General features: G+C 39.1%; 1 protein-coding gene across 1 annotated transcript; it reads left to right on the top strand.

Moving 5' to 3' along the window:
- Window positions 1-21: 21 nt before the first annotated feature.
- Window positions 22-7,896, top strand: slc67a1 (solute carrier family 67 member 1; the record flags this gene model as incomplete). The annotated part of the gene is made up of 10 exons (XM_084355388.1): window positions 22-186; window positions 1,682-1,779; window positions 1,926-2,071; window positions 3,129-3,261; window positions 3,556-3,671; window positions 4,751-4,861; window positions 5,190-5,290; window positions 5,381-5,482; window positions 6,226-6,346; window positions 7,268-7,896. 10 exons carry the CDS (start codon window positions 22-24, stop codon window positions 7,453-7,455), a joined length of 1,281 nt encoding a protein of 426 aa, XP_084211514.1. The 3' UTR covers window positions 7,456-7,896.
- Window positions 7,897-13,724: the final 5,828 nt, after the last annotated feature.

Raw genomic sequence — 13,724 nt, 5'->3', positions numbered from 1 at the left:
GTGTTTTCTACAAGAAGCAGGATGAGCCGAAGAGGAGAAACCACCGAGGAAACCTCCAGAGCGCCGGTGTCCCCCTCACAGACCGACGCTGCTGAACAAAGAAGGAGGACGACAGTCATTTACGTCGTTTACCTCATCGCTGCTTTGGACATCACATGGATGTTTCTACAGTTTTCTGTCACCCCTGTAAGTATTCCGGTTATGTCAGAGCAAAGCTGAGATTTCCGTGCCCGCCGTGAATGTGGAAACGCTCAGGGAAGCGCCCATTACAGAGGCGAATGTACAGTGAAAATACAACATTATTACACAATGCGACATTAAAACTGACTTCATTGTTATCAGAGATGACAGATGGCCTATAGCATTTATTATGGCTATAGAAGTGATCACCTGTAGTACATGACAGGCTGAGAGTAGTAGGCTCCATTCATGTACAGCATCAACCCACATCCTTCAGTATACCAGCAGTGAAAAACTACTCTATTACAAGTAAAAGACCTGCATCCACAGATGTCCCTCAATAAATGACATACTTAATATCAGCAAAATGAACTCAGATTTACATTTTCAAAAGTTATGTTTTTTATGTTATATAACCATATACTTGGGTAGAGGAAGTTTATAGGATCCCTTACTTCAGTAAAAATACTCTATAGCTAGTAAACGTACTGCATTGAAAATGTTAAGTACAAGTATGTAAGTATAATCAGGAAACTGTTCTAAAGTATTAAAGGTGCACTATGTAAGACATTTCAATCAGAGGAGAAAGATCTCTATTGATTGATTTCTTTATGTCTAAACACACTAAATAAACAAACTCTCTTTGTTTTCATGACTGAATAAACAACTGACCTTAAAGGACAACACAGTTTCATACTGTTTTGCTTTGCTTACATTTGGCGGACCCTGCCACCTTACTAGCTTCAAACAGTGTTCTGGGGACCTTATTTTCCTCTGAGAACAGCTTGTTTATCTAGTTATGAAAAAAATAAATATTGATGAGTTTGTATTATTACCTCATTAAGGGTTTGAATTTCTTCTCCAAAACTACATGGTGCCACTAAAGTCACAGTAAATGCAGGATCTGCAGATCCCATTTAACTATTTTGATTAGGACTGTAACTAATGATTATTTTCATCATGGATTAATCTGCTGAATTTTGTTTTATTTTTTGAAACTGATTGTTTGATTTGTACAACTCCTTGTAAACCTTCCACTCCTTCCATCACCACAGCCACCGCCTTCCTCAAATATGTTTCCAACAGTCACATTCATCAAAGACAAACTGTTGAACACTTGAAGACTGATGCCTGTTTACGTCATGTGGCAGCTACTGTAGTTATTTTTCCTAAAGGTATAAAGGAAAAGGCAGCAGAATTACAATAGTACAGTTTTGTCTGATACTGAGCAATCAAAAAGTGATTCCTGAAGGCTGTCCCGTTCTTGTTCATCTGACGTGGCATGATATGACTGTGGCATAATATACTCTACATGATATATGTAAAAACAGGAGTCATCCAAATAAAGTCACAGTTTGTTTGGTAGAGGGTGTTTTCTTACCTGCAGAGTTTTCACACTCTCAAACTGACGTAGCGCTGCTCTGCTCTGACCATGTCATCATAATGCAATATTTGTGATTATATGAATTTAAATATGTATTCTCATTATGTCTCTCTGTAGTATTTGGCAAAGAAACTTGGCTTTGACACCTTGTGGTTTGGTTATTTGCAAACCACGGTAGGTGTAATCATGCTGTTCGGGGGTCCTATGTTTGGAAGGTAAGGACAGTATAATTACAGACACTTACACAGAGGTGCATGCAGGTTTATTTGATGTATCACAGAGTCACTGTCGAGCAAATATTAGTGATCTACACTGTATTTGTCTGGCAGAAAACAAATGTTTTTTTGGGTTTTGTCGTCAGATTTGGAGATCTTTTCGGAGCAAGAGCAGCCTTGTCTCTGGCTTGTTCTGCAACCGTTGTTTTCTTTCTGCTGCTGGCCATAGCAGACCATCCTGCCATGCTGTTCATCCACAAACTTCCCACAGTCTTCATGCACGTCCTACCTGGTAAGCAGCACTCACTGTAATCCTCCTCACTCAAGTGAACATTTTAAACTTCAAACCTTCCTTCATTCTTTCTTACTTTGCAGAGTTTGTGGCTAAACCGAGTCTGAGTATTAGGGACATTACTAGGAAAAAAAACATCTGAGATTTTTGGATTAAAGTCATATTTATACAAGAAGAAAAAAAGTTTATTTATTTATTTTTGTATATGTATATATATATATATATTTAATATATATATATATCAATTAATTAATATACATTACTTTAGTATAAGCTCCATTTCTAACACAAAAAATTAGATTAATGATTAATTATATGAGAAAAAAATATAAAATTTTTATTTTGAATATGTCTTTTTTTCTTGAAACATTACACTTTTCTTGCAGTATTTCAGATTCATTCCCGAAACCTTATTTTATTTTTCTCTCTAACAGTGTGTCTGTAAGGGTACATTCAGACCAATTCAGGTGGTATGGTGAAACAGGTTTGTGCGGCGGTGTGGGAGTGTCTCTCCATGGTCCGTGAGTGTGACATGTTGGGAACTCCCGTTGATCAGGTTGCCGAAAGGCGAAGCTGCTATTTTGTTACGCTACTAGCATGCTGGTCCTACTAGTGATTGTTTGTCCTCATCGACGGATTAAACATAACAGAGGTAGATCATTACTGTGTGTTTCAAACTGGGGCACAAGACCAAACCGAGTGATCACAAGAATAACATCATGCTACACAGAGAAATGTCCGTTGTGGTCCCTCTGTAGCATTTAGCCATACTAAATAACATGCCCAGCTACTAATCCATTCTGCTCTGCCTCTGATCACGGCCGGATTTGGTCTGAAATCAGCCTAATACTGCAATATGATACGATGCAATAGGATACAGTATTGTATCATATTGTTGTGAAATACACACACAAATGAGTAGAATTGTATGCAAAATATTTAGGATAAAAGTTTCACCCCTGTGCACTGCACTACTGTTTGACCTCAACTCTTGAAATGAATGAATGAAATTAGTTGCAGTTTCACTTTGATCTTTTCTTCCCTCTCCTCTCTGCAGCATGTCAGATGGTTGTTACAGACCTGTCAGAACCTGAAAAACGGGCAGATGCCTTATCTAAACTAGGTCTGTGTTTTGGCGTCGGTATGATAGCTGGCTCAACATTGGGCGGCCATCTTAACACACGCTATGGGTGAGTGTCACTGTGTGTGTGAGTCTAGGCCGAGTGATGTGGTTACATCAGGAGGTCCTATAGATGATGTGAGATGACTGGTTGAGCATATTCTGCTTTTGAACACACACAAACACATGAAAATTTCAGTATCAGAATATTACAGTAATTATTAGAGATACCTTCTGTTAGAGAATTTTGAAGTGGTATTTAATGTGTGTAGAGTTGTAACAATTATTTAGAAGATCTTTAGTTGACCTAAAATGTCCAAGCATGTTTGTCCTCCTAACACTGCTTCCTCTTTGTATTTCCCAGGGAGACATTCACTGCATGTGTTGGTGCTGCTGGGAGCGCCTTCAGTTTACTGTTGGTTTTAAAGTTTATCCCAAAAAATACCAAAGTCAAGGCTCCAACAACAACCAGCGCAGACAGTAAGACATGCTTCTATCTTCTACATGTACACAGTAATGTTCTCAGCTGTTTAGGAATCTGTATAAAATGCTGATTAGGCTTATGGCACATGGCAAATGGACATTTTTATTTAAAATAGTTATTTAATATTGAAATAACAATGATGTCACATGACTGACATCATTGTCTAGGGGAAAAATTAATGTGACTTGTGATATGGACCAAAAATAATATCTCTGTATTTTCAGGCTGAATGGTGGTACACAATATATATTACTCTATATACTGTATATATCGCCTAGACGTTAAGTTCTAAGTCAAAGCCACATTTGAGATGAAAACAGACAGAAAAAAATGCATGAACACAGCCTCTGATTGGTTGACCACTGTAGAATAATGAGCAGACTAAAATTAAACAGTAAGATAGTGTTGCAGCACTGTGTTGCAGGAGAACTTGTGAATGAGTAAGGCGGGGGTGTGCAGAGAGTGTGAGAGCGGAGAGACACAAACTGGCTTTACAGAAGAAATGTGTTATTATGTAACACTGTATCGATCTAAACTGTATCATGTTTGAAAATATATCGAAAATGTCGATATACGGCCCGGCCCGACTTCCAGGGCTGCCTGAAATATCTCCTCAAACTTGCCACTCTTATTCAGCCTGCCTTAACATTGCTGGCTAATGTTAGCCGGCCACCAAACCTAAGCCTAAGCTTGATGGTCAAGAAGAAAGATGGTCACTTGGATGTGGCTTTGCAGCTCTTGAAACTCTAGATACTCTTAGCTTACTCCATCAAGCAAAAGCTGAACCGATGTGCACCCTGGTCCTTCTTTTGCAGTTGAGCACTGGATACTGTAGTGAAGCTGGACGCATACTGTGCAACTCAGGCATTTTTTAGTTTTTTCCACAAAATGGCAACTACCAAGACTGTTGATCACTGAGGGAAAAACAAGCTCTCAGTGAACCTCCTCTGAAAAAATAAAGAAATAATAATAATAGATAATAAATAAAGGTTAAAAAAAATGTTCACGGACCAATCTGTCAGGTATTGTGCAATTGTGCATCAGTGCTATTTTTTTTTCTCTGAATTCGCTTCAGGTGAGAACAAAAGAAAATCCATATTCAATGTGGGGGAGATCACAAGACTGATGAAGTTTCCAGGCGTGGCACGGACTTTTATGGTGAAGATAGTTGCAGGTTTGCCATCAGGTGAGAGTTCATGTGAGAAGAGGTTTGGTGAAAGAAACTGTTTTCAGACTGTATTTGCTATACTTTACACCATCAGTGTTGCTATATAAAGGCCTAATGTGTGATGTTTGTGGTGACCTCTCACTTTTCTCGTCTGAACTTGGATCATTTAATACTATATATTTGAAGGACATTTGTAAAGATCTGACTTTAAAATGTAAAAAAAATAAATAAACATAATAACGGTCTTTTCAGTTGGGTTCAGTTACATTTAAACAAGTTTGGACATTTTATAGAAGCACTAAAACTCTGTAAATCAAACCAAAGGATTGTTCCTCTCTTTCTAAAGGTATTTTCCAAGTGATGTTCTCTATCATTGCTTTGGAGTTCTTCAAGCTGACACCTGAGGAGAACGGCTATCTGATGGCTTATTTTGGCATAGGACAAATGGTAAGTGCAGATTGAAATACAAGACAATTGGGTCATGATTTTAGTGTCAGAATTTGCGACGAGGTCGATAAAACCTGGATGTTTGTTCAGGTTATTCAGGGAGGGGTGATCGGTCGGCTCACACCGAGATACTCGGACCACTCCTTGCTGCTTCTGTCCATCGCAGTTTCTTCTTTGGTGGGACTGGCTCAGGTACACAAACACACACACACATAAAGACACACACACCAGCACTGGGGAGCATTGAAGTACTGTCCCAGATCTCACAAAACGGCTATGCTTCATCCTGATATATGAAACTTTCTTATAATGTATCCGTCTTTCCTTTGTCTGTTTGTTCTCTTAATTATTATTTCCTACCTTTTTCCTTTATTTTGTATTTCATTCTGTTTCCTTTATTTCATTTCTTTTCCTCCCATATTTCTTTGACTGATCTGAAAGCACTGAAAATCCCTGATACTGGGGGTTGGAAGTTTTCTACTTGCAATGAAACTAAACGTGACTCATTGGTTGGCAAATTTCCCTCATTTACATAATTTACATTATTTGGATGGCCTTTATAAAGTTGAAACTGATGTTAATAAACATTTACAATTGCTTGATAAATGGTTTATAAACAATTTAATTGTTTGTTAACAGTGAAATTACTATTAAGTCAGGTAATTGACACCCTTTAGCCAATCAGAATCAAGTATTCACTCAGACATAATCCCCTTCAAGGTGTCTGTAATCAGGAATTAATGGATTGTGCTGCAAGTCGGACGGTCCAGGCCTCCACGTCGTCCATTAATTCCTGATAATGGACACCTTGTCAGGCTTTATCCCTCACTTATTTAATCAATGTGCCATTTGTTTGCTTATTATAAAATCTTACTGAGTCAATCACTGTAATTGCCTCAAAATGTATTTATTTTGGTGTTTCTTTTTCTCTGCAGGCCTACATGCAGAATGTGTTCCAGTTCTGCCTCACCGTCATGCCAATGATGTTTTCTCTCAGTGTGTTCAACGTCATCACAGACAGCATGCTCACCAAGAGCGTACCGTCGTCTGACACAGGTGAAGTCCTCCTGCCTTTCTGCTCGCACAACATACAACTAGAAAATCAACAAAAACATTTGCAACAGTTGTATCTTATTACAGCTTCATTAAAGGTACGCTGAGCAACTTTTTGTGGGCCTATAAAGAGAGTCACAGCGGACATTAGTGTTAGTGTTCTTTAAAGCCACATGTTCATAAAACGAAGTCACAAAGCACTCAACTCATGTTTAGACTTGAAGGTTAGCTGCTGAATCCTTAATGTACTAAACAACCAACAAAGACAAATGAGGACAGCGCTCCCATTACAATATTTAATATTGCCACACAGACGTCTCAGCGTGTATTCAGGCAATTTCACAATCAGTTTACGCAGGTGAGGTAATTATAGATAACCACAATCAGCACAACAGGTATATCCCAGTAGGGGGAGCCACATCCTTTTCAAGCATAGCATCTCTTGTAAAAAAACAAAACAAAACAAAACAATAAACTGTTTATATTCATGTCATAAAAAAGAGGGAAATGAAATCCCCTCATTCATCCCATTTGCAGCTAGGGTATCAAGGAAGTGTATCCAGTACACTTCCCATTGGAGAAGGATTCTGTCCCTATTGCCACCTCTCTGTGGCAAAGTCATACATTTACATTTGTATTTGTAAAAATGAGAGAAAACAGGCTTGTATTTTGAGTTATGGTGGCGTAAGAACAAAAAGAGCACACTGCCCATCTAATGTCCAACAGTTCAAGAATATAGGAACCCAAATCTTTACCAAACAAAGTTACATAGTGCAGCTGTAGATTAAAGGAGGGAGAGAAGTACAACCTCATCTCAGATAGTGAGAATGAACAAAGAGCAAAATTAAAATTTAAAGTAGAATTTCAAAAATGCAGGTTTTTAAATCCAATTGTTTGTTGAACCTGCTTTCCTCTTGTATGCAGGCACAATGCTGGGACTGTGTGCATCTGTCCAATCTCTGCTTCGCACAGTCGGACCGACCGCAGGCGGCTTCCTGTATGTGAACTACGGGATATCCTCTATAGGCACAATCCAATGTGTTGTAAATATGGCAGTGTTTGTTTACCTGCTACAGCGTGGCCATGAGAAGACGACCGAGCAAACAAAATGAAATCTCTCAGTCTTTAAAAAGAATCTGCTCATCTCCAGCTGACGAGAGATGGAAACCAATGTTTATTTTTTAGAATAATTATTCCTACGATTGCACATATTTAAAGTTCTCTGTTGCAGTCGTCTACATGACGAGATATGGTCAGGTCCCTCTGGTTCATCACTGATTCAGATCTGTATGTTCTGTTGTTTGATCTGAATTGGAGGTTCAGAGCGAAACCACTAGATGGAAGCAAATCCTCTATTTTACCTGATGATACTCACATTCATGTTAGAGTTTCTCTTTAACATTGGTTTGCTGATTACATTTTATGATTGAATATGGGACCAATCAACATCACTTAAAATTGAAAATAGTTTTATCAGAACAATTAATAATTTAATGAAAGTTTATTTTTTTAAAATGTTTGTTCATTGTTTTTCATTAAACATTTGAAAATTACTCTATTTTTTAATTCATTAATTCATTGTGTGTTTTTTAGTGTCCTATGATGGTCTAAATGTTTTTTCAGAGGGTTTAAATCTTTGGTGAAACACAAAATATCTGTGAGTGAAACAGTCATACAATATGTAAATATAATCAGTACTGTCAGGACATCTCAGCCACTCCAGTGCTGTGATGACAGTGTAGTTCTTAAAAAAACGAAGTCTTGCAACTTTATTCAGCTGTTAAATAGAATAAGGCTTGAGTAGCTCCGTTAAATAGAGTTTTTTATAATGTTTTCTATTGCTACTCACAACCAGCAGGGTTTTTTGAAACAGGATGAAGTGAATAAGAAGGATTGGGTCAAAGCTGGTGAGGATTTAGCTTTTACGCGGTACATTCTGCAGATAGAAATCATACTCAGATACTCAGGTATGACATTTTATGTAGCATTTCTACTATCTGCCACTATATACGTATAGTCCATTGCATTTAACTAAGATTTCACAACGTGAGTTGGCCCCTGTCCCTTTTTACATCAACATTTTACATAATAAACATGTGGTGAGCTTATGAAATACAATATACTGTTCAATTTAAACCAGTGGTCCCTAAATTGTTGGCATGTTACCCTTTACGATGAAAAGCAATGTCTAGTTGTGTTAAGATGACTATAAGTTGTCAGCAGTTCCCCTCTAAACTTTTCAGATGGCTACATTTCAATAACTGTTTGAGCTCCATGCTGTAAATTTTTTGATATTTCAAAAAAGAAAAGAGAACTCGAGACCATCTTGCGATGGCATCGCACCAGCTGCATTGGCTGTCAACATGTCATCGACAAACACCAATCTTTGAATTTGGTCTTAATTTTTAATCTGACCCACACACCCTTAAGGTTTCATGGTTGTATCTTGCAAAGTTGTTTTGCAGTTGGGCTGACAAAAATCTGTCCACACAGGTGAAAACATTACCAGCCGTGACAGCTTATAAATACGAAATGGGACTATTTCTTGAATGAGAACTTCTTCTTCCATCTCCCATCAATCATCTCATGTCCCCTCAGATTTATCTTGTGACTCTTTAGATTGACCCAAAGAATCATCCAACCCCTCGGTTGCGAGCCACTGGACTAAACTACCAAACTGTACCTAAAGTAAATAAATTAGTTGCACCAGCAATAACAAGCATTGATGCATAACAATTTATTATGTAATTTATAATAACATATCAGTTACAGGGACTATTCTTCTGCAGAATGAGAACTAAAGTATCATTTTGAATGCAGGAGTCGGTGCTTACTTAATTAAAGGATCTGAATACTACGGCTCGGCGCACACAGTCAACAACCCAGTATTAACAAATATGAAATCATTAGTGCAGAAAAACAAATGACGTATTTTTTCGAGGATAAATAAATCCTGTGGTGTTAATCACAATCTCTGTTGTTTTCTGTCATATTTATTTTCACTTTTCTGCCAAACTGCAGCATGTTGAAGTGATGTCACAAAATCTGCAGCAGGTGTTTTCATTGTTTCTACAAAATGATCTGTTTTGGAAATATTATGTGCAACAATCCCAGATACATATTATCTTATTTTAACAGTAGGGGGTCCTTTGTGCCACAGGGTTATTATGGACCAGGCTGCACCTTCAACACATGTCGCTGGTGTGATTTGTTTGCCAGTTTTTTGGGCCGAATGTCTGATGAAAGCACACAAACAGAGGAAACCAACATTCAGATTATTCATTGCAATGAAAAAAAAAAAAATGCATTTTTCAGAAAGGGCACAAGTTTGTTCAGTTTAGGTTGAAAATTAAAGTGAGGAGTGTTTTCTTTATGAGTCATGAGATTTTAAAGCAAAATATTTGGCCATTACTGGTAGATGTGTTTTTTTGTTGTTGTCTAAATTTAAATAATTCTTGAACATTTTACAATCAATATTTTACTTTCTATGCGATATCAGGGCAGACATTTTTTGTGGAATATAATTTTGTCTAATGACACTTCTAGATGTTGTAAATATAACTATATGAACCAAGAAACCTTGGCGAAAACGTCCTCACAAACAGATAAAAGAATCATGCTATAATAAATAATTTTACATGTTTCTTTGCATGAATTTGAAGAGTTAAAAACTCTAAGGTAAGGGCAGACGTTCAGGGAAAAGTCAAGATGTTTCTTTTTGTTGTTTTTCTTTACTGTAAGGCCCACAAATGTCAAACTGATTTTATTCCTGAATCTAAAAATTCAAAGCAACCATGTTGGAAGGATATATTTTATGACTCTTAGCTGGCACACAGTCTGTTTAGCTCGACTGCACCTTTAATGTGATCAGTCGTCTCAGTGGCAATCCCATCATCTGAGCCTGATCCCACACTTCCCGCTGTAGTCTGAGTCTTCAAAAACACATTCGATGTACAGTCGTCTGCTGCAGCTCCCCTGACTTTTTACACTCAGCTTGTTAAAAAAAAACAAACACTTGCTGTTGAATCTTCTATCTCTGTCTCTGTATCTGACTCACTCAAAGGAGCTGCAGATGGATCTGAAGGCTGTCACCGTATCTGTGGTCCCAGGGGGGCGGCCCTGACCACTGGAGGGGGTGCCTTGTTACACTTGGCCCTTTGAGTCAGGGGGAGCCGGGACAATACTGCTGTTAACACTCCTGACGGGGACCTTTGGGTTCTCTGAAAGTTTAATGTGACTCTGCGAGCGACCTGCGCTCACTGAGGTCAGAGATGAGCGCGTCCCGGCGACGGTCCAAGGTTGCCCTGTGTTGGTGCATTGGAAACTAAACGCCAGCGGGGGGGCCAGCGGGTCCTGGGCTTGTTTTGTCCCCTGTGGCATGGATAATGAGGCATCTGTCTCCACCTGCCGCATGGAGAGATGAGGCTCACTGTCTCACTTAAAAAGAGCACAGGTTACCTATCTGATTTGTCCAAGGCAGGCCAGGGACATGATCTGAAGCAGAGGAGCCTCCGGCCTAAATGTTTTATACCCGGGCTTCTTTTTGTGCTGCACCACACGACGCTCCTTATCAGAGACACTTCGCTCAGTGTCCTGTTCGGTGCATCTCGAAAATTACCATCCAAATCAATCAAGTCAACAGGACCAGAATTTAATTACTCTTCCCCAAGAAAGTGGGACTTTCATTAAGAAACATAAAGAAACATTACTGTTCATTTGTGCTGATTCCTGCTCTGCAATAATACAAACCTGACATGCATGTGACAGCAGCTCAACACGGCCACACAACCCCCCCGTCGTCCTCTCCAGCGGACCTCGTGGAGCTCGTGGAGTTGGCCACGGGAACGAAAGGTGATCTTAGGGGGGTTTTGTCTTGGTGTAATCAGACAGCGACATCATCAATCATGAGAGGGTGAATTACAGCGGGTTACAATGGGAGATAAGATAATGAGTGGGGCCACAGCGACCTGGTGAGGGACAGCTCGAGTTCCTGTCCTGATTACATGGCAGCGGCCTGACTGGCTGCAAACCTGCCGAGGAAGCCGGCTGCACAAATCCAACATGGAAAAAACAACTGTTTGTGTCTTTGTCTTTGAAACACTATTAAAAGCATCCTGCAAGATGAAGAAGTTGGGAAAAACATGCTGACATGCAGCTAATCTTGAAGTATTACTAAAAATAGATGGACTTTTTTGTAGAAGTTGTGAAGAGTGTGCTCAGATTGTCTTCAACAAACTTTAGTAATGTTCTTAGTAACCAAACATGACCTGCCTGCAGCTGCTTTAATACATTTTGATCTGTATGACTGTGTTTCCAACTGATGTGGTTTGCTGATTGTATTTTTACACAGTGTAAGCTCAGCTTCATTGTAAATGAGGGTCACCCTCAATGATTTCTCAGAGAATCTTAAGTAAAGGTTGAAACAACGAGGTAAACTTTAAAACCGATGACATTCATGGGGCATTTTTTTCTTTAATAGAGAATAGAGAGAAGAGAAAAAGCAGCATGTGAGAGAAAGACTGAAACCTTGCTCAACTTTCCAACGTTAGAATTGTGGGGAACGCCTACAACAACTTTTCCTCACTGCTTCCTAAATCCCACATATTCATATATATTGAAGCATCTGCTGCTGTACCACCAGACTACAGAGCAGCTTCACTCCCCAGGGAGACTCCTGAACTCATCCTCAACAACACTCAACACTCCATAAAATAGACTCAAGGACATCATTTTGTTTTTTAAACCCTTGTTTAAATAAATTTACCTTGTACCTTGTAATAACCTTGTATTGATTAAAATTAAAACAGATCGGTTCTGTCACATGCACGAGAGGTGGACGCAGCTCAAACACGCAGCTGAAACGCCTCCTATGTAGACAGTAGCCCTGAAGGGAATCCCTGTGCATTTGGACAAAACAATGCCTAACTAACCAACGTCACAGTCCAAATACAAATATACTCCATAAGTTATTGATGTCAAATATGTGCTGACTGGGTACAGGGGTATCTTTCACACTGTTGTCATACACGTCAGTAGTCATCAGTAGTCTGCAGGTGAGTATCACGTGTGGATGAACAGTGGGGTGTGTGATGAATCACCAGACATCTTAATAGACACAATCTGCCCTCTCCTCTGTGAGTGTGCTGCGATGAAGCGTGCTGGGCTGTGTGTCAGCCGCTCTGAGCCCCATGACGATGACGCCCGGTCTTTCCAGCACGCTCTGGTCCACACTCTCACTCCCTGACATGTGCCGCTGCTCGCTAATCCCCCACTGACGCGTCCGTGCGGCATCACACTCGACAACAGAACAATGAATGACCACTGCGCTGACCTCAGAGGGCAACCGGCTCCAGCTACATCAGACAGGATCTTCCTCTTTGCCTCTGTGGAAGGCCATGTTGGTTTTCTACACAGTTCAGTCAGTGCATAGGCGCTGCTGTATGTTAGCCGATTATCATACAGCATACCAGAGAACATAGGGGAGGTTTATTTATAATGTAAATGCTGCTCCGTGGAAATTAATTGTTTTCTTCTGGATTAAAACAGTTGGAGATTTGAATGTTTGAAGATAATATGGTTCAAAAGAGAGGATGTGGATATCATTTTAATTATGGCTGAGCCGATTAGATAACAATACGATGAATTAGTAAAAGGCGGGAAAAAGTGTGCCAGGCAGGGCATCTGCTTGAATTAGCGGCTGTAAGCTCTGCATGTTATTTGCATGACTCATATGAAGCAGCATCTGTTTTCTTCAAAGATAAATCTGACCATTATTGGTCATATTGGTCAGCTTAGGTTTCTGCCATGTATGACGCAACCATGGTTTTATACGGGCCAGTCTGAGATGTTAATACAGTCAATTAAATGCAAGTTTAGGTAGAGTTGGATTATCTGTCTGGGATCTACAGCATCTGGAGTTCAGGCGAAACTGTGATCTACATAATAACCTAATTTTTCTGAAACTCTTAACCCAAAATACATTGATTTTCAGAATATGCAAAAATCGGTCAAGAATATTTTACAAAGCCACCTTAGTATGTGGTGAGGTGATTTATAAACAGTTCTGTTCTAACATGTTTTTAGAAGTTGATTTTTATTGAAAATGTGATATAGTCTAGGATACGATCATTTAAGGAAACTTTGAACCAGGAATTTATGGTTGGAAAAATAATTTAATAATAATACATTTGCATCTCTGTCCATTAAGCAGCTGTATGGGCTGAAAGCAGCTCATATACTTCAACTCATTTTTTCTGGGATTGTTTCATCTCATTTCTATCAAAGAAGCAACAACAAGAACAAAAGAAGAAAAAACTTAAATCACATAAAATTCTACATGAAGTGGCTTAAAGTGTAACTCTCGCCATAATGCAACCTACGC

Source organism: Pagrus pagrus (genome assembly GCF_965226575.1).
Source record: "Pagrus pagrus genome assembly, chromosome: 1".
In the NCBI taxonomy this organism is placed as follows: Eukaryota; Metazoa; Chordata; class Actinopteri; order Spariformes; family Sparidae; genus Pagrus; species Pagrus pagrus.
The sequence above is the reverse complement of the archived record's forward strand: the minus strand, read 5'-3'. Positions and strand labels throughout refer to the sequence as shown.